We start from the raw sequence: 27,122 nt of genomic DNA on the forward strand, positions 1-27,122 counted from the left end.
GATTCAATTAAAACATTTCTAAATGTGGTAGTGAGTGGGAACTACTGCGAGCTTCCCAGCGCTCGGCCCAGCGAGGCCGGCAACGCAATCCAATGTAAATTGGGCCACTTAGCTAGGCCCCACAGGCTTCACACCGCAAACCATGGCTCGCCAGCCAATTCGCCAGGACCGTGCTCGCCAGCCCCCCACTAACAAGGTAGAGCAGCACTTAAACTGTCCTTGCACACCCAACCCCATTCAGCTCGCAGCCATGGCACCGAGATGACCGTCTCCTCGATACGGGGATGCAGACCTGGGAAGGCTCCTCGGAGCAGTCAAGGCCAGGAGGGATGTCCTGTTCCCCTGAGGGTCCCGGAGGGTAAGCCACAGGGCAACCAGTGCCATCTGGGAAGAGGTAGCAGCGGCTGTCAACTCGGGCAGCGTGACCAGGAGGACAGGCAACCGGAGCCACAAGAAGATCACCGACTTACACCGGGCCGCAGAGGTGAGTTGGCACCGGACAGCCCCCACCATACGGGAATGCGCCTGGCACTGCCGCCAGCGCCATGTCGTGCCCTGCTCTACCAATGCAGCCCACCCAACCCCAACAACCCGCCCCCCGCAGTGATCCACATGTGTGGCTACCGATGCCCTCGGAGAGGGTCCAGACAGGTGGCGAGGTGCCAGAGATCAGAATCCTCACCACCTTCGAGGAAAAGGCCCTGGAGGTTATGGGGGTAGCCGAGGACAGAGCGGTCACCAACATGGAGGACGGCGCACTCCGCAGAGGTGAGGATCCACCGGGCCCCACCCAGGTGGACTGTCAAATGTGAGTTGTTAATATCATACAGACTGACCCATACCTCCCACTGACCACATGTCCATTCTCCCACAGGATCTCCAAGCGACAGCACCAACACATCCAGGGTGATTTCCCCCCCCCCGCCAACCTCCCATGAGAACACCTCAGAGGGAGCTCCGAAGATGCCACCATAGATGCTATCATCCCCACCCTCCACCAGAGCGAGACATCAGGTGGAGGCAGGAACGCCCAGGCGAGACAGCAGTCGGAGGCCTGCTGGTTTCCAGGACCCAGCTGGGTCCCACTCTGATGCTGAGCCTCTGGGCCAGCTTTACCCGGAGCTGATGCAGATGATAGGGTGCAGTTGTGATATTCAGAGGGGGATGTCAGCGACACTCCAGCAAGTCCATAGCCAATTGGAGGAGTCCCAGAGGCTCCGGGCTCAGGGGATGGCACTGGCAATGCATGGCACCGAGGTCAACACTGCTAGGGTGGAACCACAGTGGAGAGCCTCGTTCTCGATATCAGCAGCATGAGTGGATGTGTCCAAGGAGTGGCTCAGTCAACCACCCAGCCATGGCTGAGGGACTTGGTAAAATGTCTGAGCCAGTACCAGGCGGACCTAGATGAGGCGCTCCAAGACATGTCCCAGTCTCAGAGGCACTGCAGAGCTTGTCCCAGTCGCGGGTTGGCATTGCTGAGGAGTTGCAGAGCATGTCCCAGTCACTGAGGAGCATCGCCGAGGGTATTGACACCATGGGGCAGACATTGGGGAGCCGCCAGAGCCAGATGACGCAAGGACAGCCGGGGTTCAATCCAGTTGCACCGTCGTTCAGACATGAACCCCAGGGCTGTATGGTCATCGATCAGGCGCTGGTTGCCAACCCAGATCCATCCTAAGGTGGACGGTGACCACCAGCTCCCCTGAGTTCCACCCCTCTGATGACGCCATGTCTCGCAGTTCGCATCCGGTACAGTGCAGCACGGCTGCGCATGTGCCGCCTACAAGTGTGCTGGAGCCCTCTGGCCCCAGAGCCCCCAGAGGCCGCCTGCCAGGGATATCAAAGGCCACGGGATGTGGTAAGCAGCAGGCTGCTACCACCTGTGATGTGCATCCTGGGGAAATACCTATACGCAGCGGTAGAGTACGGAAAGCTAAGCACGTCGAGGATCACTGAGAGGCCCATCGCGGGAGGGGGAATAAGGGGGATGGGGACAGGTTGAGGGGAAGGGAAGGAAGTGTGCATTGGAGGGGTGGGAAGAGAGGTCAAGGGGAGTGGAGGGGACAGTGGGGTGTCACCATTAGGAGAGTGGGGCAGTGGTGGGCACTTATGTGAGGTACATTACAAAACCTTCACCACAACCAGTAGGACACCTCTGGCACTTTCTTCTGCAATGCAGGCTGACCACTAAACCCATGCCCCATCAGCCCAGACATGGGGGGGCCTAGAACCCACCCCCACCCCCACCCACCCCTCCGCACACCGCGTGCAGATGATGGGTGTGAGCGAGCACTCAGCAGACGGGCAGGGGTCAGACTATGGCATAAGTTGAGGAGCTCCTGCACTCAGCTCTCTGTCGCTTATCAATACTCCCTTGCCCTCGATTGTGACCTGCTGACAGTGCTGACACAGTTCCAGCACCCTGGATTGATGTAACACAGACCCTGGGAGGGTGGGGGGATGGTGAAGGTGGGGACCAAAGAGGGGTTGGGTGAGGGGGAGGGAGATGGGAGGGGTTGCGATGACGGACTAGGCCACGTCATATGTGAAGTGGGTAACGATGAGGGCATCCCTGACCCTCTGGGCTTGCCGGACCCTTGCCACCGCTGCTCTGTCCTCCGGTCTCCAGCTAGTTCTCCGGTTCCTCCTCGGGATCGTCCTCCAGCCTCTGCAGGTCCTGCGCCTCCTCGTCATCATTCTCCTTAGAGGGGGCCACATGTTCCTCCACCTCCAACATGCTGCCCCGCTGCTTTGCCAGGTTGTGGTGCACACAACAGACCACCACAAAGCAGGCAGCCCTCCAGGGAATGTACTGCAGGGCACCACCGGAGCGCTCGAGGCATGTGAACCACATTTTGAACCACTCAATGAGAACCCAGGTGACCACATGGGCCTCGTTGTATCGGGTCTCAGCCAGGTCCTAAGTGGGTACTCTTTATCCCCCAAAAGCCAACCGGCCATCCCGGGGTGATCCTTGAAGAGGCCGGAGATGTCTGACAGCCCCAGGATGTGACTGTCTCCCCTGGAAGCGTGCACACAGGTGCATGATCTTAAGGTGGTGGTCGCACATGATCTGGATGTTCGGGGAGTGGAATCCATTTCTGTTGACTTAGGGCACTCCCAGATGGCCCGGTGAGCGCAAGGTGACATGCGTGCCATCAATGAGCCCCTGGACTTGGGGCATCCCAACGATGGCAGAGAGCCTTGCTGCCTGAGCATCGTATTGGACTTGGTCCGTGTCAAAGTTTATATAGTCTGCTGCTCGGGCAACCAGGGCATCCGTGACCTGTCAGATGCACCTGTGGGCTGTAGCTTGAGAGATGCCACACAAATCCCCCCTCTAGCCCTGGAATGATCCGGAGTTATAAACGTTCAGGGCTGCAGTGATCTTGACGGCCACCAGGAGCAGGTGTCCTACACAAGGACATGGCACAGGTGCCGCACCATCTTCTTGTTGAGGCATGTGATGTCCGTCATCTACTTGAAAGACCAACGACCCTTGTACACCTTGGGCCGTCGTGGGCCTCCCCCTCTGAATCTCACCCTGGTCTGATCCGCGGCCCCGTCCTCAGGGTGTGGGGTGGGGCCCTCCACATGGGACACCGCCTTGAGTCTCTGTCGACGCTGCTGCTTCCGCCGCCTTCTCCGGCGTCTGGCTGCCCTGCCTGCCAGCAGCACCACTACGGCAAGGGGTCCAAAATATCGTCCATACTGTTCAATATCTGTAAGGAATTAGGAGAGGGTTTGAGACTGACAAACAGTGATGCCTTCCAACCCGGGACTCTCCAGTCCCTCCATTGCTCCCCCACCCCACCCGGCATGTCCTACCCACGCATACCCGGCCGCAGCGGGTGCCCCTTCTCACCGACCCCCATACCCTGCACCCCAGACACCGTACATAACGTTACCTGGACCAAGCGCAGGATCCCTCCCCATTCCACTCATCCATCCTCCGGCCACAGAAATGTCCCCGGGCTGGGGCCTATTCCCTGGGTGTTCGGATGTTGGCTGCTGCGTGTGTGGTGCTGCCTCCCGTGGTGTTTAGGCACAATGTCTAGGCATCACGGTCTGACTGGGATGCTAGGCAATAGGTGCCAAATGCTACTTGGTCTGCCTCCCCTTGGGAATCCACTTGGTTGTGTGAAGTGCTCTGTTAACTACGATTGCTAATTCCCTGTTAACCTTAAGCCACAAGGCTAGAGGCACCGCGGTCAGTGGGTGTTATGGGTGGTCTGTGGGGCAGACAGGCAGGGACTAGGTTGCCTCCGGAACAGGTACACATGATCCAGGGTTTGGCATAACGGACCCACGCGCATTTGCCCCCTCCAGCTCTGGTACCCCCATGGCGGCCCACCCCAACCCCGTCTGATCACAGGGGCATCAAGCCCAGTGCCCCCAGGCTCTTTGCCTGTAAGCAAAGGTGGCTACTCACCTCCTTGGGTCCCCACAGCAGCCTTTCCATCAGGGTCACATTTGTAAAAAGGAGCAGTAATCGGTGCCTGGGTGACCACCTGCTGGTGAGGCGATTAGATCATGGGAGGCTGTTTGGTATGGGGTGGCTCCGGTTAATTGAATGGGAATCGGGCTTAAGTGGTGGGGTGATTATTGGTTCCTCGCCTCTCATCATATTTACCGGCCTTGTCACGCTCTCGCTCGAGCTCAATGAGGCCATTGGGTTTTGCCCAACATGTCTCCTGCCCCAGAGAGGGATTTCTCTAAACTCAGACCATTTCCGCATTCTGAAATATCGATCAACAGCAGATTGGATCTGGATGTTTGCTGAGATGTGAAACGTTTCTCTTTACACACCCTTTTTGGTGGTTTTGTCAGCCTTTCTCACCTTCACCAGGGAAGGTGGCCTTACATGTTAAAGTGGTTTGTTTTGTCTCATTTAAAATTCCAGAATTTTAATTAAAGATTTTGAAAAATATATTTTTTTAAAAGAACTTGTAACGTCGTGTCCCAATTTACACGGCGTGAAACTTCCATCCCACATGATTTACACCCTGCCTAATATATACCCCAGCCAGTATTGTTACATATCCCACCTGATTTTACCATCAATTGACATCCAACCAGACCAAAACTGGGGCTAAATGTTAAATGAGCATGATGTGGCTGAATACTGTATATTATATACGTCTATCTTTACTGTAATCAATATGTATCCATATACAAATTAACTGCATCGTATTCTTGGACAATTATCTGGGGTTCTTGAAGCCATGTTTTTAGTCGGACCGCTGAATCAATGTCAATTGCTTATTGTTTTAGGGAGAGATTGGGAGAGAAATGTACATCATTAAAGCTGGAGAGGTCCAAGTTGTTGGTGGTCCTGATGAAAAGACTGTATTTGTGACTCTACGAGCAGGCTCAGTGTTTGGTGAGATCAGGTGAGATTCTGATAATTATTTTTCTCAGACTGCTCCCGTTCAGAATCAAAGGGCATGATTTAACAAAAGTCCCGTTTCGGGCGTGTTTTAGCGCCTGCAGTGCTGAGAACCACCCCGCTATTAAACGGGACTTTTTTTTTGCGCCTCGGCAAGGAAAGCCCCACCAAGGCGGTACCGACCTCATTTCCTGCATTGACGAGCTCATGTGCAGGAAAAAAATGCTACCCCAATCTCTTGACCCCCCCACCCCCACTGTGGCCTCCGCAATGTTCCAACTTACTGATTAGGGGGTCCACAAGCCCCCTCACCCCGTCTCATACGGGCAGGGCTGGGTTGGCAGTGCCAGGCTGGCAGTGTCAAGGTGTCTGGGTGGCATCGGGGGTGCAAGGATACCACCCTACCGAGAGCCCAAAAGCCTGGAAGACCCCCCCCACCCAAATGCTGTTACGCCTGGTCCACGTTTGTGCGGACTAGTGCTAAACGGCGCCACGGCAAGGTCTCCAAGCTACGAGCATTCAATCCTGCACCTTGGGATACTCTGGCGCAGTTATATTCAAGTGAGGCTAACTACTCACTTGAATCCACAAATTTGAATCCCGCCCAGTAATCGCGAGGTCCAGGTCGCAACATTTCACAAGATCTCGTTATATCTTGCGAGGCGTCCCCAGCATCGTAAATCTCGCAAGAGGAACCATCCTCATCGCGTCACTGAGCCTGGGGCAACAAGGCTGTATGATCGTGGCTAAAGTTTCTTTGCAGTCAAGCTTGTTATACAAATCCCTGTAAAAACGCAGTTCAATTGAATTGTTAGTCAGGCATCATTCTAATCCCAAGTAGTCACTCTTTGTGTCTTAGACAGCAAGAGTTGGCTGGTTACTGTACCTCAGGGTACTAAAGGAGGTAGCCATAGAAAAAGCGGATGCATTGGTTGTCATCATCCAAAATTCTATATGTTCAAGAACAATTCCACAGCAGATAGGAGGGTGGTAATTGTTACCTCACTATTTAAAAAATGGAGGGAGTGAGAAAACGTAATAACACAGTGGTTAGTCTAATATCATTAATAGGAAAAATGTTAGACCCTATTATAAAGGATGTGATAACAGAACATGTTGAAAATATCAACAGGATTAGAAAAGTTAACATGGATTTATGGAATGGAAATCATGTTTGATGAACCTACTGGAGTTTTGTGAGGATGTAACTAGGAGAATAGATAAGAGAGAACTAGTGGATATGGTGTATTTGGATTTCAAGACAACTTTTGATAAAGCCCAACATAGAATTTCATAGAATTTACAGTGCAGAAGGTGTGCAAAATTAAAGTGTATGGGATTGGGAGTGATCTATTGGCATGGATTGAGAATTGGTTAGCAGACAGAAAAAAAGAGAGTAGGATTAAATGGTATTTTTCAGAGTGGAAGGTGGTGACGACTGGGGTCAGTGCTTGGGCTCCAGTTATGCACAGTATATGTCAACAGCTTGGATGAAGGAATCAAATGTAATATTTCCAAAGTTTGCTGACAACACAAAACTAGGTGGAACTGTGAATGGTGAGGAGGAAGCAAAAAGGCTTCAAGGAGATTTAGACAAATTGAGTGAGTGGGCAAATACAAGGCAGATGCAATATAATGTGGATAAATGTGAAGTTATCCACTTCGGTAGGAAAAACAGAATGGTGGAGTATTATTTAAATGGTGATAGATTGGGAAATGTTGATGTACAAAGAGACCTGGGTGTCCTTGCACACTAGTCATTGAAGGCAAGCAGGTAGGTGCAGCAAACAGTTAGGAAGTCAGATGATATGTTGGCCTTAATTACAAGAGAATTTGAGTGCAGGAGCAAAGATGTCTCACTGCAGCCGTATAGGGCCTTGGTGAGACCACATTTGGAGTACTATGTGCAATTTTGGTCTCCTTACCTGAGGAAAGATGTACTTGCCATCGAGAGAGTGCAGTGAAGGTTCACCAGATTGATTCCTGGGATGGCAGGATTGTTGTATGTGGAGAGATTGGGTCGACTAGGCCTGTATTCACTGGAGTTTGGAAGAATGAGAGGGGATCTCATTGAAATGTATACAATTCTGAAATTCTGCTGGATGGACTGGATGCAGGGATGATATTTCCTGTTAGCTGAGGGGTCTAGAACAAAGGGATCATGGTCCTGGGATATGGGTTAGGCCAGTTAGATGAGGAGAAATTTCTTCACTCAGAGTGTGGTGAACCTGTTAAATTCTCTACCACAGAAGGCTGTAGAGGCCAAGTCACTGAATGTATTGAAGAAAGAAATAGATTTTTAGACACTGTATGTGTCAAAGGGAATGGGGAGAAAGCAGGAATATGGCGTTGAGATAGAGGATCATCATGATTGCATTGAATGGCATGGTGGGCTCAATGTACCGAATGGCCTACTCCTGCTACTATTTTCTATGTTTCTATGCAGCTGTGGGGGATCTTTCTAACTGAGCCTAATCCCAACCTTTCATGCCGTATAATCAGATATCTTTAGGTTTCAGCCCAACACCAGTAGATTATTCAGAAGCCAGTAGATTACAGTTAGGAGTCCTACAGGAAAGGCAGCCTGACCAGTTTCTCTTTCTCTAAACCAGGGAGCTCAGGCCAACTATAGTGCCCCTACTGTTGCCTCAGCACAGATTGAGCATTGAACCTGCTCTGGTCGGTCAAACTCAGCAACTTGTAGATTAAACTTGCTGAGCTTTTCGAAGAAGTTATGTTCCAGTGGCTGCATTCACAGAATTTGTGTGTTGAGTTTGAATAATCATGGTATCAAAGTAGGTACTTTTCAATGTTCTTCTCATTTCCTTTTAATTTAATCATACTGATGGGTTTCCATGTGTGTCAAATATTTAGTGGGAGGAAGAGAAAGTGTCCATGGAGATTTCCCTATGTAACCTCCATGAAAAACTGTCCATCTCCCCAAAGATAATGGTGTAATTTGCTAAAAAAAAAATGTTCATCCCCTGATCTTATGGCAGTAGATCAGGAGAGCCTCCTGTGGAAATTCCGGGCACTGTTATTTACTTCAATGGGGAACCTCCTTTCAAATGAGTTCTCCAATCTCACTTGTGCTCCTCTCCTCAATTTAACAGTTTGCTGTCGGTGGGAGGTGGGAATCGACGGACTGCAAACGTCGTTGCCCATGGATTTGCAAACCTCTTCATCCTTGACAAGAAAGACTTGAGTGACATTCTAATCCACTATCCGGACTCTCAGAAACTGCTGCGAAAGAAAGCTAAGTCAGTGTCGTAGTTTTGATAATTCCTCATTTTTTATTAGAGGAAAGAAAAGTAATCTTTTTTAAATTAAGGAATTAGGTAGTTATCCAGGTACAAGATTTCAAATCCAAACGCTTTGGTACTAGCTGTTACATGTACATGTTAACAAAGCACCGTAAGGAAAATTTGGTCTGACTGCAATAGCCTAGACTTTCCTTTCTGGAAGCTTTGTCATGGTAAATGTGAAAAAGGAATTCCAATTGCCTGTCGCCAGCACATTTACAAGTGTCAGTATTATTAGAATATTCCTGTTGGGCTCCATCATGAAGGGAAAGTGGAAGCTATTACCTACTGCACAATTTAGATAATAGTGGCAGATTATGGACGGCTTGGTGGTGCAGTGGTTAGCACTGCTGTCTCACAGCGCCGAGGACCCGAGTTTGATCCCGGCCCCGGGTTACTCTCCGTGTGGAGTTTGCACGCTCTCCCCGTATCTGCATGGGTCTCACCCCCACAACTCAAAGATGTGCAGAGTAGGTGAATTGGCCACGCCAAATTGCCCCTTAATTGGAAAAAAAATGAATTGGGTACTGTAAATTTATATTTTTTAAAATAGTTGCAGGTTAAAGTATCTCAGGATCTCTCTCACCACTCCACACTTCATCCCAACCTCCCACCCCCTACACCCACCCTGGCAAGAGGTAGAATCTCTGGCTTTGAAATTCCCGCCACATTCTGCTGGTGATTGAATAAATCAATTACACTGTGTTCATTGAAGAAATTGCAAGATTGGAGCATTAATAATATGTAGAAATCCTTCTTGCTGATATTACTGTCAGCCAGTATTGCTATAGCAGTGACGATGCAAATTGTGACAGATGACAATAAACTGTCTTTACCGCATATTTTGGCTACACCTGCCCCTTTTTGACTTTCAATATCCTGTTTCCAATAAGCATTATTGTAAGGTTGCTATAGGAGAAAAAAATGGAAGGAGGCCTGTTTGGCAGGTCTTCATCAAATGTTCAATCTCTACCCACTGGACTGTAAACTGGCACAATAATAGGAAAACCTTCCTTAATTCTGTTGTTAGATGACAATGCAAGTGAATGCTGATTTAGAAACTGCCCTAATACTGGGCTAGACACTGCCCTTATACTGGGCGGTGCTATTGACAAATTCTTGTAAAGGCACTGTCCCTATCACCAAATCATACATGACAGTTAATGCTCTTATCTGTCACCGATGCATCTGACAATGTTGACAGGAGTGACAACTGCACAGTTCTTGTGGAGACAAAGTCCTAGCAATCAAAACCAGGCATCCAAGAGGCACAGTGAGCCATCAGCAGCAGCAGAATTGTACTCACCCACAATCTGTAACCTCACGACTCGACATATCCTTCACTCAACCATTACCATCAATCTTGGTTCAATGAGGAAAGCAGGAGAGCATACCAGGAGCAACGTCAGGCATAGCTAAAAGTGAAGTGGCAATTTGGTGAAGGTACAACACAATACTTGCAGCCTAAAGAGTGGAAGCAGCATGCAATAGACAGAGCTAAATGATCCCACAACCAATGGGATCAGGGGCACGATTCAACAGACTTCATACTAAATATGTTGTTGGGCGCATTTAGCAGGGTGTTTCTCGGTGGCTGCAGTGCCGAGAATCCTCCCACTATCGAACTGCACTTTGCCGTTTCTTTTGGTCTCTAGGAGTTTCTCTCCGTCAAAGCTGCACTTAGAGTGACTTGTTCTGCAGTCCTGTCTCATTCAATCATGAATGGTGGTGGACAATTAGACAGCTAATCATCCCCAATGATGGGGGAGCACATCAAATCAGTGCAGAAAACAAGGCTGAAGCCATTTGTAATCATTTTCTTCCTGAAGTGTCGAGTGGATGATCCAATTTGGTCTCCTAAAGTGCCCAGCATTACACATATCAATATATTTATTTTAATTTAGAGTATCCAATTCTTTTTTTTTCCAATTAAGAGGCAATTTAATCTGGCCAATTCACCTATCCTGCACATCTTTTTGGGTTGTGGGGGTGAAACCCACACAGACACGGGGAGAATGTGCAAATTCCAATGGACAGTAACCCTGGGCCGGTATCGAACCAGGGTCCTCGGCGCGTGAGGCAGCAGTGTTAACCACTGCACCACCGTGCTGCCCCTACAGATATCAATATTAAGCCAATTCGATTCTCTCAATGTGATATCAAGAAACAGCTGAAGGAACTGGAAAAGCTATGAACCCTGACAATATTCCGGCAGTAGTGCTTGAGACTTGTGCTCCAGAACTAGCTACGTCGCTGACCAAGCTGTTCCATTACAGCTTCAACACTGGCATCTACCCAATAATATATAAAATTGCCAAGATATGTCCTGCCCACAAAAAGCAGAATAAATCCAACCCAGCCAATTACCGCCCCATCAGTCTACTGTTGATCATCAGCAAAATGGTGTCGTCAACAGTGTTATCAAGCGGCACTTACTCAACAATAACCCACTCACTGACACTATGCCGGGTTCTGCCAGGGCCACGCAGGTCCTGACTTCATTACAGCCTTGGTCCAAACATAGACAAAAGAGCTGAACTCAATGTACACCATCCAGGACAAAACAGCCACTTGATTTGCACCCCATCCATAAACATTCACTTCCTCAATCAATGATGCACAGTGGCAGCAGTGTGTACCATCTCAAGATGCACTGCAAGAACTCACCAAGATTCCTCTGACAGCACCTTCCAAACCCACAACCACTGCTATCAAGAGGTAACATCTAAGGGCAGCGGACGCATGGGAACACCATCAGCTGAAAGCTCCCTTCGAAACCCCACACCATCCTGGCTTAAACATACTGCCATTTCTTCTCTGTCGTTTGGTCATAATCCTAGACCTCCCTCCCCAACTGCACTGTGGGTGTACCTACAACTCATGAACTTCAGCATTTCAAGAAGGCAGCTCACCACTACCTTCTCAAGAACCGTAAGGAATGGGCAATAAATGCTGGCCTAGTCAGCGATATCCACATCCCGTGGAAAAATATATTTTACAAATTTCACTCACTTCCTGACTCCCTAAAGGCTATCCACCATCTACAAGGCACAGGGCAGGAAGGAAAATGCTTCACCAGCCTGGATGAATGCAGCTCCAACAATACTTAAGTACCCCATCCCTTCCGCCCCAAACTATCCTGACTATATAGTTGTTCCTTCACTGACACTGCATCAAAATCCTGGAATTCCTTTCTTAACAGCTGTGGATGTACCTACAGCAGATGGACAAAGTGGTTCAAGAAGGCAGCTCTATCTCAAGGGGTAATTAAAGATGGGCAATAAATGTTGGCCTGGCCAGCAATGCTCACATCCATGAAAGGATTTTTAAGAAATACTCGGCAGCACTTTTGGTGAATGATGTCCAAGGACTGATCCTATACTGTGACTAACTGCTGCACTCGCTGTTTTTCTGACTGCTGTTTGTAAACAGCACTGGTTAAATCAGTAACTTGTTGTAATATATTTACAGGAAACTGCTTTCCAAAGATGACAAAGACGTGAAGCCGTGTGCAAAAGGATACCAGCACATCATCGCACCGAGGCCGGAAACTCCCAAATTATTGCTTGCGGCCCTCAAATTAACGGAAAAACTTGGAATCAAGGGAACGTTCTCAGTTCTTAAACAGAAAATAATGGAATCTACCAGAATGCAGGTGGGGTTATGAGAAGAGCGTCTATGAATTGAATGTTTGTGTTTTTCAATATTATTACTGTATAATAACAGAATTAGGTAGAACTTTAATCCGTGTTTCACTGTTACGGGTAAACACTGCAATGGAGATAATTTTAATTTGAATTCAACAACAACAAATTATGTTAGGACCTTTCTGAACATACGAACAAGGAGCAGGAGTAGGCCACATAAAACATCCCAAGTCATTTCACAGGAGACATTATAAAGGAAAATTAGATACCAAGTCGGATAAAGTGATATCAGAACAAAAAGCCAAATGGGCAGCACAGTAGCGCAGTGGTTAGCACTGCTGCCTCACGGCACCGAGGTCCCAGGTTCGATCCCGGCTCTGGGTCACTGTCCGTGTGGAGTTTGCACATTCTCCCCGTGTTTGCATGGGTTTCGCCCCCACAACCCATAGATGTGCAGGGTAGGTGGATTGGCCACGCTAAATTGCCCCTTAATTGGAAAAAATTAATTGGGTACTCTAAATTTTTAAATAAAGAACAAAAAGCCAAATGATTTTTCATAAGAAGGAAGAAAGAGGATTAGAGATGTGAAGAGGTTTAGGGAGAAAATGTCAGAGCTCAGGGCCCAGACTGGTGAAATCAAAGGTGGAGCAATTAAAATGGGGGATGCTCAGAGGGCTGTGGGGAGATTGCTGAGATAGGCAGAGGAGATGTCATGGAAAGATTTGAAATGATTTGGAAAGAAGCATGATAATTTTACAATTGAAGCATTGCTTGACCAGGAGTCAGTGTAAGTCAGCCACAAGGGGGTGATTGGTAAACGGGACAAGGTGCAAGTAAGGACTTTGGGAGGCAATGGAGTAGTGATACTGTCGCTGGGCTAGTAATCCAGAGGCCGAGAGCCATGCTCAGGGGAACCGGGTTCGAATCCCTCCATGGCAGATGGAGAAATTTGAATTTAATTTTTAAAATCTGGAATTAAAAGTCTAAAGATGACTATGAAACCATTGTCCTTTCCTGTAAAAACCCATCTGGCTCACCAATGTCCTTTAGGGAAGGAAATCTGTCGTCCTTACCTGGTCTGGCCTACATATGACTCCAGACCCACATTGTGACTCTTAAATGCACTCTTAAATGGTGAAGTATGACACCAAGAGTTGCAAACAAACTGGTTTGGTCTCAGAAAGTTGCCAGTAAGACGGAAGGAGTGGCTAACTAGGAAATGGATTGGGAACCAAAGACCATGGGCGGGATTCTCCACTCCCGCGCCGTAGTGCCCATGCCGTCGTGAACGCCGTTGAGGTTCACGACGGCGCGAAACGGCCCCTATCCCGACCGATTCAGGCCCCGACAATGGGCTAGGATCGGTGCCGTGTCATCTACACGCGCCAGGCCTTGTCGCCGCGTAAAGGCGGCGCCGCATAGATGACGCGGCCGGCGCCGCATAACTGGCGTCACCCGCGCATGCGCGGGTTGGCCGGCACCAACCCGCACATGCGTGGTTGCCGTCCTCTCTGAGTCCGCCCCGCAAGAAGATGGCGGACGGATCTTGCGGGGCCGTGGAAGGAAGGAGATTCTCTTTCAGAGAGGACGGCCTGACGATCGGTGGGCACCGATCGCGGGCCATGCCACATTTGAGGTACCCCCCAGTGCAGGATCCCCCCTCCCCTCCCCGCAGGCTGCCTCCCCAGCGTTCCCACGCTGTTCCCGACGCCAGCGACCAGGTGTGGACGGCGCCGGGGGGAACCTGTCGTTTTGGCCTGGCCACTCGGCCCATCCGGGCCTGAGAATAGCAGGGGTGCCGGAGAATCGCCATTTTGGGTGTCTCCGGCGATTCTCCGGCCTGCGGCCCGCGGAACTCAACGGGGCCGTTCCCACCGCTTGGGAGAATCACGGGAGGGCATCGGAACGGCGTCCCGGGAAAGTTTGGCGGCCCAGGCGATTCTCCCAACCGGCGCAGGAGTGGAGAATCTCGCCCCATGGTTCCAGTGTTCCCCATATTTAACTGAAGGAAAGTGCTGCTCATCAGACAAGGGGCTGGATTCTCCGGTTCCCCAGACACGTGTTTTTCGGCGGCGCTCCGTTCACTGACAGCAGGAGTCTATACTCCCGCCACTTGGCAATGGGATTTCCCATTGAAACCCACGGGCGAACAAGATGGTGCAGTGGTTAGCACTGCTGCCTCATAGCGCCGAGGTTTCAGGTTCAATCCCGGCTCTGGATCACTGTCCGTGTGGAGTTTGCACATTCCCCCGTGTCTGCGTGGGTTTCGCCCCCACAACCTAGAGAGTTGCAGGGTAGGTGGATTGGCCACGCTAAATTGCCCCTTAATTGGAAAAAATGAATTGGGTACTCTGAATTTAAAAAAAAGAAACCCGCAGGCGGGGGTGCGCTGCTGACGGGAAAAATCAATTACAACAGCCGGAGAATTCCGGCCAAGAAGTCTGATAATTTAGCAACACTGGAGGAGTGGAGAGTGGTCATAGACTCATACAGCGCAGAAAAGACCCTTTAGGCCATTGCGTCTGCACCAACAATAGCTACCCCATAATCTTGCGCCAACCCCACTTACCAGCACTTGTCCCATATCTTTGAATGTGATGGTGTTTCAAAGTACTCATCCAAGTGCTTTTTAAAAGTTGACGTTTCCAGCCTCCACTATTGCAGGTGCATTCCAGATTCTCACCAACTTCCGAGTGAAAAATCTTTTTCTCAAATCGCCTCAGAATCTCCTGCCCCTCACCCTAAAATATTGGCCCCTTGTGATTGACCCCTCAGCCAAGAGGAACAGCTACTTCATTTTCACCCTGTCCAAACACCTCAATCATATTCCCCTCAGCCTTCTCTGCTCTAAAGAAAACAATCCAAACCTATCCCGTGTCTCCTCATAGCTGTATACCAGGTAACATCCTGGCAAATCTCCGCTGTACCCCCTTGAATACAATCACCTCCTTTCTATAGTGAGGTGACCAGAACTGCACACAGGTGGTGGTGAGGTGGAGCTGGGTTTTGTCAAAGTACATGTGAAAATTAACGCTATGCTTTCGGATGATAGGAAGAAGTGGGGCAATCTGATTGGGGGAGGGGCTGAAATAACAGGCGTGTACTGCAGTAGTCTGAAATGGGCTCCTAATAAATCCAGGACTGTTTTACTGCTGAATTACTGAGTTATTTTTATTCTTCTGTCGTAGAGCAATTTTATTACTTGGATGTTGGAATCCTAATGTCAAGTGTCTCGAAGGAAGCAACAAAATTCAAGGGCTGCCTTGCCTTTACAAATGATCGCAAGATGACAAATTTGTGTTTGGCATTGTAGATATCTAAGACTAAGGGGAAAAAAGTATTTCTTGACTTCAACGGGTCCTGCTGGTCACTGAGCACTGAGGAATTTTGCACTAGGACTCCATCCTGAATATCTCAAAATGCCTGACAGGGTAGTGGAATGTCTGCGTTCCTGGGCGAGTAATCCGGGGAACATTATTTCAGAACGCACCATGGTAGTTTGGAATTTGAATCTAAATTTTTAATTCGATCAGTAAAATGATAGCATCTGTGTGAGTGACCATGAAGCTTTCAGTTTGTTGTAAACTTGAATTCACCAATGTCCTTTAGGGAAGCAAAGCTGCTGCCCATAGCTGTTCTGGCTTAAATGTGACTCCAGCCCCACATCAATGTGGTTGACCATTTATTGCCTTTTGGAAGTAGCCTGGCGGGCTATTCAGTTTTATCAAACTGCCACCAGTGGCCAGCTCCTTCCCTGCCCCCAATCCTCCACTTCCCTCATAATGAATTACCCTCACATATTTCCCCAATGGTGTAGGCCACATGAAATGCTAGCGTCTAAAATATTAGTGATATATTGTTAAAATGGCCCTTTGCTTCGTGACTGAACTCTCAACAGAATACGTAGTACGAGATGGTAACTCACAAAATCACAGAATAATTAACAGCCAGTTGGCGCATCGTGACTGTGCTGGCTCTCCAAAGGAGCAATTTACCAAGGATCCGATCAAAGGGCCTCTCGCACCCGACTCAGGACACGATGAGGCCATTAAATCTCACGAGATGCCTCTTGAGAGATTCACAACACTCAGCACAGCTCACGGGATCTAACGAGGTCTAGCGAGACATCGCAAACTGGACCTTGCCCTTACTGGCCGGGATCCAGAATTGCAAACTTAAGTGAGCAGTTAGGCTTAAATGTATCTTATCAACTTTAAATTTATCTGTCCAATATCCCCTCCTGATCAATCTTAAAATCTTCAAGTGTCTGAATTACCTCCTCTTTCACCATAATCTGGGCAGCATGTTCTTGCTTGGTAAAGCAAACAATATTCATTTAATACCTCAACCATGATCACTGTCTCCATGCATCAATCTCCATTTTTGATCCTTTTAGACCCTAATCCTCATGTTACCACCTTTTAACTAGTTCCATGCTTATAGTGAAGACTTTTGGATTCCCCTTAATTTAGCTGCCGCTCTCTTTTCATGCGCTCTCTTTGCTGCTCTTATTTGTTTTTTATTTCCTATCTGAACTTTCTATATTCAGCCTGGTACTTGGTGTATTATCTACCTGGCTGTCATGGAAAAAGTTTCCTTCTTCCTCTCAATCTCTATCTCATTCGTTATCAGGGTGCTCTAGATTTGATACATTTCCTCTTTGAGGGAATGCACCTTGACTGTGTTCAAATGATTTCTTCTCTAAAGGCAGCCCACTGTTCAATTATTGCTTTGCCTGTCAAACTTTGATTGTAATTTATCTGACTCAGATCCATTCTTACCCCATTGAAGTTGGCTTTCCCCCAGTTCATTATTTTTACTCTGGATTGTTCCCTGTCCTTTTTTATAGCCATCCTAAACCTTGTGATTTAATGATCAGTGTCTCCTAAATGTTCCCTTACTGACAACTGGCGGAACGGTAGCTTAACAGAGACAGGGTTCCAGGTTCAATTCCCGTCTTGGGTCACTGTCTGTGCGGAGTCTGCACGTTTTCCCTTTGTTTGCATGAGTTTCCTCCGGGTGCTCTGTTTTCCTCCCACAAGTCCCGAAAGGCATGGGGCGAAATTCTCCGGTATCGGCGCGATGTCCGCCGACTGGCGCCCAAAAGGGCGCAAATCAGTCGGGCATCGCGCCGCCCCAAAGGTACGGAATGCTCTGCATCTTGGGGGGCCGAGCCCCAACCTTAAGGGGCTAGGCTCGCGCCGGACGAATTTACGCCCCGCAAGCTGGCGGAAAAGGCCTTTGGTGCCCCGCCAGCTGGCGCGGAAATGACATCTGCGGGCGGCGAAAGGGCGGGAGCATTAGCGGCCGCTGATGGCATTCCCGTGCATGCGCAGTGGAGGGAGTCTCTTCCGCCTCCGCCATGGTGGAGACCGTGACGAAAGCGGAAGGAAAAGAGTGCCCCCACGGCACAGGCCCGCCCGCGGATCGGTGAGCCCCGATCGCGTGCCAGGCCACCGTGGGGGCACCCCCCCCGGGGCCAGATCACCCCGCGCCCCCCCCCCAGGACCCCGGAGCCCGCCCGCGCCGCCTTGTCCCGCCGGTAAGGTAGGTGGTTTAATCTACGCCAGCGGGACAGGCATTTTAGCAGCGGGACTTCGACCCATCCGGGCCGGAGAATCGCAGGGGGGGGCCCGCCAACCGGCGTGGTGCGATTCCCGCCCCCGCCGAATATCCGGTGGTGGAGAATTCGGCAACCAGCGGGGGCGGGATTCATGCCAGCCCCCAGCGATTCTCCGACCCGGCGGGGGGTCGGAGAATCTCGCCCATGCTGTTAGGTAATTCTGAATTCTCCCTCCGTGTGCCCGAACAGGCGCCGGAATGTGGTGACTTGGGGCTTTTCACAGTAACGTCACTGCAGTGTTAATGTAAGCCTACTTGTGACAATAAAGAGTATTATTATTATTATTAACTGATCCACTTGCCCCACTTCATTCCCAAGAACCAAGGCTAGCAGTGCCTCCTTTCTCAACATACAAAAGTGACCCTTTCTCAAAATCTTTTCAACTGTTTAAAATTATCTTTGTACTTTTCTATTTTTATCCTATTTATTCTGCGCTCCCAAGTAGCCACAACATAGCCACAATATCCTCCCCAAGCAAGGAAACAGAATGGTGAGACCTTTGAATGATGAAAATATGCTCTTCCTTTTCAAATAGTCATCCAGTTACATTCTAAATGAAGTGTAAAGGTGCAAATCAGTTGGAGCACACCAAAATCGCCCCCCCAACCCCTGTATTTTTGGAGATTATGGGGGAGAACTCGAGAGTAGGCAGGAAGGTGGTGGCATAGGCACCTGTGGTAATACCAGGTATTGCAGTACTGAGAGGTGAATGACCATTGGCTAGACCGCGGGGTCTACCATTGGGTAATGTACATAGCTCCGCCCTGAGAGACGGGGTATAAGAACCGATGGCATCCCAGCAGCCCTCACTCCTGCAACATCGCTGCTGGGTACAGTTCTATCTGATTAAAGCTGAATCGATATGACTCCTTGTGGTCTCAAGAGTATTGATTGTGCATCAATTTAATCAGATAAGTACTTTTGAAGGATGGACCTCCGCATCAAGCCAACGTGCCTTCAGTTCAGCCCTCACGCAGAAAACTCCACCGCGATTTTTAAGCATTGGCTGGCGTGCTTTCAGAGCTACCTCGATACGGCTGCCGACACCCCCACGGAAAGGCAGAAGATACACCTCCTACGCTCGCGGGTCAGCCCGGCAATCTACCCCCTGATCGAAGGGGCGGCGAACTATGATAAAGCCATGGAACTGCTGGAAGGACATTACATTCGTCCACTGAACCAGGTCTACGCCCGTCACCTGCTGGCAACGAGACGGCAGAGCCCAGATGAGACACTTGAAGACTTCTACCGGGCACTGATAGCGCTGGGCCAAAACTGCGGCTGCCCAGCGGTGACGGGGAACGAGCACACTGAACTTTTAATTCGAGACGCTTTTGTGGCAGGTATGGTTTCCCCCGACATCCGCCGAAGGCTCCTCAAAATGGACACACTGGGCCTCACCGAGGCCCGGGCCCTGGCAGGGTCCATGGACATGGCGTACAAGAACGCCCTTGCGTATGCCCCCAGCGCACCGTGCCCCTCTGGGCTGCGTGGCACCGCCCGCGGCAGCCCCCCAGACTTACCCGCTTAACCCGCAGACTTACCCGCTAACTCCGCAGGCCTGCGCGGCAAGGCGCCCCGCTACCGCGGCCAGCCAACGCTGCTTCTTCTGCGGCCAGGCGAATCACCCGCGCGCGCGCTGCCCAGCCCGCACCGTCACCTGCAAAGGGTGCGGCAAGAAAGGCCACTATGCCGCGGTCTGCCTAGCCCGCGCGGTGGCCGCGGTATCCAGCGAGTACCCACAGCCGTTTCTCCAGGCCCCTGCCCTTCAACCACAGCCGTTTTTTCAAGTCCCGACTGTCCAAGGCCCACCGCACTCCTTCTTCCCAGCCCCTTCGGCCCAACGCGCACCGCAGCCTTTGTCCCTCCAGGCAGCGTCGCAGTCATGGCCATTTTGCCCCCCGGCAACGACGCTGGAGGATGCGCGCTGCCATTTTGTCCCTTGCCGGTCCAATCTTTGGAGTCCCCGTCCCCGGACTCCATGTGCGATCTATGGCCGGCGCCATCATGGATGGGGCCTCAAGCCCCCAGCACGGCTGGCTACGTGCTGCCCGACCAAAACTCCTTGCTGCAGCTGGCCTCCGCCACGCTGGAGCAGTGCGTGCCGCCATTTTGTTCCTCCCCGCCGCCATTTTGTTCCTCCCCGCCGCCATCTTCGGAGTCCCCGTCCCCGGACTCCATGTGCGATCCATGGCCGGTGCCATCTTGGATGGGGCCTCAAGCCCCCAGCACGGCTGACTACGCGCTGCCCGACCTAAACTCCTTGCTGCAGCTGGCCTCCGTTACCCTGGAACAGAGTCGGCCCCGAACGCTAGCGAAGGCCACCACTACGATCGCCATCAACGGCCACGTGACGTCGTGCCTCATATGACTCCGGGAGCACGGAGAGCTTCATCCACCCCGACACAGTAAGGCGCTGTTCTCTGGTCACCTATCCCATCCAACAAAGGATCTCCCTGGCCTCCGGGTCACACGCGGTGCAGATAAAAGGGTTCTGCCTCGCGAACCTCACCGTCCAAGGCAGGGATTTCCGCAATTTCCGTCTATACGTGCTGCCGCATCTCTGCGCAGCCACCCTTATGGGACTGGATTTCCAGTGCCACCTACAAAGGCTGACCTTTAAATTTGGCGGCCATACACCCCCCCCTTACTGTTTGCGGCCTCGCAACCCTTAAGGTATAGCGCCCAGGACCGGACCTTCATCAAGTCCGAGGTCCAAAGGCTGCTGAAGGAAGGGGTCATCGAAGCAAGCAACAGCCCCTGGAGGGCTCAAGTCGTGGTGGTAAGGACCGGGGAGAAACATAGGATGGTCATCGACTATAGCCAGACCATCAACAGCTTTACGCAATTGGACGCGTACCCTCTCCCCCGTATTGCCGACCTGGTAAACCAGATTGCGCAATACAAGGTCTTCTCCACGGTGGATCTCAAGTCTGCCTACCACCAGCTACCTCTCCATAATAGTGACCGCCAGTACACTGCCTTCGAAGCAGATGGGCGGCTCTACCACTTTTTAAGGGTTCCCTTCGGTGTCACAAACGGGGTCTCGGTCTTCCAGCGTGAGATGGACCGAATGGTTGACCGGTACGGCTTACACGCAACGTTCCCGTATCTTGACAACGTCACCATCTGCGGCCATGACCAGCAGCACCACGACACCAACCTCCGTAAATTTTTCCAGACCGCGCACCTCCTAAATCTGACCTACAATAAGAAGAAGTGCGTGTTTAGCACCGACCGTCTAGCCACCCTAGGCTACGTAGTGCGAAATGGAGTCATAGGCCCCGACCCTGAACGCATGCGCCCCCTCATGGAGTGCCCCCTCCCTCACTGCCCCAAGGCCCTAAAGCGCTGCCTAGGCTTCTTTAGCTACTATGCACAATGGGTCCCTAATTACGCTGACAAGGCTCGACCCCTGATCCAATCCACAACCTTCCCCCTGTCGACGGAGGCCCGCCAGGCCTTCTGCTGCATCAAAGCGGACATCGCAAAAGCCACGATGGGCGCCATCGACGAGTCCCTCCCCTTCATGGTCGAGAGCGACGCGTCCGACGTAGCTCTGGCCGCCACCCTCAACCAAGCGGGCAGGCCCGTGGCTTTCTTCTCCCACACTCTCCATGCCTCCGAAATTCGCCACTCCTTGGTCGAAAAGGAGGCCCAGGCCATAGTAGAAGATGTGCGGCACTGGAGACATTACCTGGCCAGCAGGAGATTCACTCTCCTCACGGAGCAACGGTCGGTGGCCTTCATGTTCGATAATGCGCAGTGGGGCAAGATAAAAAACGACAAGATCTTGCAGTGGAGGATCGAACTCTCCACCTACAATTACGAGATCTTGTACCATCCCGGGAAGCTGAACGAGCCTCCTGATGCCCTATCCCGCGGCACTTGTGCCACCGCACAAGTAGACCGCCTCCGAGCCCTCCACGAGGACCTCTGCCACCCGGGAGTCACCCGGTTCTTCCATTTCGTTAAGTCCTGAAACCTGCCTTACTCCATCGAGGAGGTCAGGACAGTCACCAGGGACTGCCGAATCTGCGCGGTGTGCAAACCGCACTTCTACCGACCAGAGAGGGCGCATCTGATAAAGGCTTCCCGTCCCTTTGAACGCCTCAGCATGGACTTCAAAGTGCCCCTCACCTCCACCGACCGCAACACGTACTTCCTTAAAGTGATTGACAAGTACTCCCGGTTCCCATTCGCCATCCCCTGCCCAGACATGACCACAACCACCGTCATCAAGGCCCTCCAAAGTATTTTTACACTGTTCGGTTTCCCCGCATACATCCACAGAGATAGGGGGTCCTCCTTTATGAGCGACGAGCTGTGCCAGTTCCTGCTTAGCAAAGGCATCGCCTCAAGCAGGACGACCAGCTACAATCCCCGGGGTAACGGGCAGGTAGAAAGGGAGAATGGAACGGTCTGTAAGACCGTCCTGCTGGTCCTTCGGTCCAGGAATCTCAAAGTCTCCCGCTGGCAAGAAGTCCTCCCAGTGGCCCTTCACTCCATTCGGTCCCTGCTATGTACTACCACAAACCAGACACCTCACGAACGTCTCCACCACGTTCCTGGAGTCACAACCTCCGGGGCCCTCACCAGGTTCGCCGCCGAAAATTAGACGCTCCAGTAGGACGACCAGGCCACCCGATCGTCTGATTGCAGCACCATGAAAAAATAAACAACACAAGAACTTTCTCCGTTACCCTCGACAGCATGGTACCTGCAATATCTGGTCCTACCATGCAAAGGCGACTGTAACACTGGCCATCACCCCGCTGGCTCCTTTTTTAACAGGGGGTGAATGTGGTAATACCAGGTATTGCAGTACCTGAGAGGTGAATGACCATTGGCTAGACCGCAGGGTCTACCATTGGGTAATGTACATAGCCCCGCCCTGAGAGGCGGGGTATAAGAACCGATGCCGTCCCAGCAGCCTTCACTTCTGTAACATCGCTGCTGGGTACAGTTCTATCCGATTAAAGCTGAATCGATATGACACCTTGTGGTCTCAAGAGTATTGATTGTGCATCAGCACCTATGCTATATTTACATTCCACTCACACAGGAAACATGTCCGCTGGGGGCAAGTAAAATTCAATCCTCCATTGGATTTGAATTCTCTCTTTTGTTCTCCCAAAGAAACAAATAGCAAGAATTTTGTTCCTGCGTTTGACTCAAAACATATAAAATGTCCTGTTACTAATGGCATCTCCCTTTCACGACGTTGTCTCAGCAGCCTGTGCTTCTTTGCTCTTCCTAAACAATACCTTTACTCAGGAGTGCCATCCTGATCAAAGATAGAATTGACAAGTGGACAGTTTAAACCAATTGTGTCGACAACTTCAATTTGTGTTAAAAACATTGTAAAAACAGATCGCTATTCATACACTTAGCTCACAGTTGTGTGATGGGAATCTGTGCTGTTTGTCATTCATGCTACTCTTATATATGATTCCCTTATCTTTCTCACCCCACCGTGTACCTAGCCTATTCCAATGCCTCCTTCCTCCCCTGTCCATCGGCGGTCATCCGTTCCAGTAGAAGAGGTGGAGGATGATGATGACGAGATTGTTTCAGAATCATCGGATTACTCCGTCCTGATCAGGATGAGTCCCTCTCACCACAGCGATAAGGAACAAATCCTGTCTGTAGAAATTCCAGACGAAGAAAAAAAAGAATCAGAAAAGTAATACTACTTTGGATTTGTGTTTGGTCTGTTAACAGTTGCAGTTACAAACTGGGCTTGCGATTTCACGTTAAGGCACATTTACTAACTTAGTTCGGCTCATAGTGTCACTGCATCCAAGAAAGATTTGCAATTATAAATTGTCTTTCACAACCTCAGGATGTCTCAAAGTGCTTTACAGCCACTTAAGTAGCCATTGTTGTAATGTAGGAAACACAACAGCTTATTTGTGCACAGCTAGCTCCCACAAATAGTGAATCTGCTTTTGGTGTTGGTTAGTGCTATGTATGTTAGAAAAATCAGAACTACCACCTTGCCAATTGGTAAACTAGTCACATATCTCAAAACGGAAAATCAAACTGTCCGTGCAGGTCCAGTTCCAGAAAAGTGATGGCAGGAATTATTGAAGAGCACAATGTTCCACACCGTGCATGTATCAAGGGATCAGCAAATATATATTTCTCTTGCACTCATAAACACAGCTCACGTAGTGTGATGTTGCAAGGTGTCGGGCGACGATATAAGTAGAGATTAAAGACACAATGTAAGCAACCAGAAGACCAAGTCAAATCAATTAACAATTTATGGTTTAACACACGTGAAGGCATGTAGCCCGGTTCATGGTCATATAAAGGGAAAAAGGGCTTAAGTTACCGAGACAGTTTCTCATACAGGGCAAAGCCCTGTTCCAAAGTGGGTTTGTTGTCTAGTACTGGTCATAACCAACAAAGCACATAGCAAGTAATTCATACAGGAATTCAATGTCCTCCTTGCTTCCACCCTAAGGCTACTGCCCTTTACTATTGCTCGGTGATCTTATATAGTCTACCGAAGGGTTTGCAGCTGAACCTCATCTCCAAGATTGGCGTGGACGCACTTTCGGGTTGAAGGTCACTAGTTCCTCCTAGGATTGCCGGTGGCCATCTTGTATAAGGTCTGGCTGTAGTTGGCCACCATGTTGAGGAGGGACAGATGCAATCGAAAGTGGAAGAGTGAGCGGAAATACCGTCCCTCCAGCACCTGACCCCTTGTGACATCACAGTAGACATACGCAACCACTCATAAATGCAGCTTACGTGCATGGACATGGCACTTAGTCTATTCACACACAAAAATATATAAATAAATATTGTACGGCTGCACAACTAGACATATACTGTACCACTGCGTCTAGACTGAGAACACTAACCTACATATTTCATATGAAGTCATTTATGCAAATAACACATGTGTGTACATTAATCATACACAATACCTCATTCGCTATGGCTATTTGTAGCTGTACAGAAAGAGAATTGCAAACCTGTACATGTTCACTTTTCTAGAGGTGCTCTTCCTTTAGAAATAAAGTTCCTATCATTATGAGCCTTTTGAAATTGGTATCCTCTGTGCAAAATTGAACTTTATGATTTATCCCTTGCATGTTAGCTCGGGGAAAGCCAGGGAGGAATAAAAATAATCCTGCCCAAGTCATAGCCTCCACCCCGCTCCCCACCCCGCCACACACGCACCATCCCAAAGAGTAGCACTCGGGGTCTACTTTGATCTCTTTCAACAAGAGAACTCTCCACCATAAGGTTACTTAAAGGAGAAATTAAACAAATTAACTTGTGTTGTGCACCATTATTGCCAACCCCCCTCCCCACAGCCATTCAAAATGGCACATCATTGATAACTTTCAAAATCTTGGGTGGACAATGGCAAATCCAAGTGGCCCTTGCACCAATGATCTGCCCACAAAGCAATTCAGCAAATGATCTACCAGGCCCACAGTAAGGAAGAAACATGCACAGTCTGGAATGCAGCATGGGCAAGATTTTTTTGCACTTCTTCACACATGCGCAATTTCAGACTTACTCTCACACACATACTCACACAACTAATCCAAAATATATAATCAAAAATCCATGGGAAATAAACTTGGTGTGTGTGTAATTAGTCATGTGGGATTATGGATATCATCCAGTTCTTACTGCAATTACTGATTGAAGCTGAATTTGTGAAAGAGCCTTTTAGTGAGCTGTTGCTGTACTTAACAAAGTATACTCCTGTATTGTAACATGCTTACTATTAAACTGATTGTACAAAGCACTTGATTTTTTAAAATATTTCTAGAAACCAATTTATTACTGTTGTTAGATCCCTGTAGTGACTGATAACTTTAAAAATAAATTAGATTTTCCAGTAACTGGCTCAAAAGATAAGTTTCCACATTTTAAAACTTTTGCGGTAGCAAATTAAAATCAACATCGACTAAACATTGCTTAGTAGGCAGCTAATACATTAAACTACAGAAAAGATATTTCAGTTAACTTCCTAATACCACTAAAAACCCAAATTTGTGCTTATATAATACGTTCCACTTCCTGCATAATTACTCCCCATAATTCAAATTTACTCCCCATTTCCAACAGGCTCCCTGTTTCACTGAGTCACAAGAGTCCAGTGTCCATCAAAAGTAGTTTCTGTCAGTCCTCTGCAAAGCCGCAAAACAATTTCCCACAGAAAGACTCACTCCAGCACGGTGGCAAGGTAGGCACGCACGATAGCACAGTTGCTTCACAGCTCCAGGGTCCCAGGTACGATTCCCGACTTGGGTCACTGTCTGTGCGGAGTCTGCACTTTCTCCCAGTGTCGGCGTGGGTTTCGTCCGGGTGCTCCGTCTTCCTCCCACAGTCCCAAAGATGCGCAGGTTAGGTGGATTGGCCATGATAAATTGCCTTTAGTTTCCAAAAAGGTTAGGTAGGGTTACTGGGTTATGGGGATTGGGTGGAGGCGTGGGCTTAAGTAGGGTGCTCTTTCCAAGAGCTGGTGCAGAGTCGATGGGCCAAATGGCCTTCTACACCGTAAATTCTATGAATCTATGAATCCAGTGGCTACTTCTCCCAGCTACCTGTCTCTCCCTCTCTTTCCGAGACTCACCGGGCTGGATTCTCCGCTGGCAGGATTCTCTGTTGGGCCGGCAATGCATCCACGCTCAGGGATTTCCCGACGGCGTGGGGCTGCCCACAATTGGAAACCCCATTGGCCAGCTGGCGGGACGGAGAATCCCACTGCCGGCGGGGACATGCCGCACCAGAAAATCGGTATGGCGGGACGGAGAATCCCGCCCATTTTGTCTGTTCAGAGTCTCTAAGGTTTGCACAATGCTAGCTGCTCCTTTTTTGTGTCCAGCTGTCAAGCTGGCATTTGGATTTCAGTAAGACATGACCTGAGCTCTCAATCCCCATAGCAACCGGATCACATTGGCTTAACATCGGGCACTAGTAAGAGGTAATGGGCTGGATTCTTTGTTCCCCAATGCCGAAATCCCGTTCGGTGACAGGGCGGAGAATCCATTTTTGCACCAAAATCGGGGGGTGATCGGTGGGCAGGGGGGCTTCATTCGGGGCTGGGGCAATTATGGCGGACGGTCCGGCGTGCGCGAATAACCGATGGGGGGCCTTACTTTGGCGGTCCAGCTCCGCGGGCT

At 49.9% G+C, this 27,122-nt stretch overlaps 1 protein-coding gene across 4 annotated transcripts in view; it reads left to right on the plus strand.

The window, feature by feature from the left end:
* LOC140430804 (cyclic nucleotide-gated channel beta-1-like) overlaps nucleotides 1–25,741 on the plus strand; it is a 332,757-nt gene extending 307,016 nt beyond the window's left edge. For all 4 annotated transcript variants that reach the window (XM_072518506.1, XM_072518507.1, XM_072518508.1 and 1 more), the window contains 4 exons: nucleotides 5,278–5,396; nucleotides 8,506–8,652; nucleotides 12,166–12,349; nucleotides 23,451–25,741. In XM_072518506.1, coding sequence (XP_072374607.1) covers nucleotides 5,278–5,396; nucleotides 8,506–8,652; nucleotides 12,166–12,349; nucleotides 23,451–23,654 — 654 coding nt within the window. In that variant the 3' untranslated portion in view covers nucleotides 23,655–25,741. The remainder of the gene's footprint in view (nucleotides 1–5,277; nucleotides 5,397–8,505; nucleotides 8,653–12,165; nucleotides 12,350–23,450) is intronic.
* The last annotated feature ends 1,381 nt before the right edge of the window (nucleotides 25,742–27,122 follow it).

This window comes from Scyliorhinus torazame, chromosome 10 (genome assembly GCF_047496885.1).
Source record: "Scyliorhinus torazame isolate Kashiwa2021f chromosome 10, sScyTor2.1, whole genome shotgun sequence".
Lineage (NCBI taxonomy): Eukaryota > Metazoa > Chordata > Chondrichthyes > Carcharhiniformes > Scyliorhinidae > Scyliorhinus > Scyliorhinus torazame.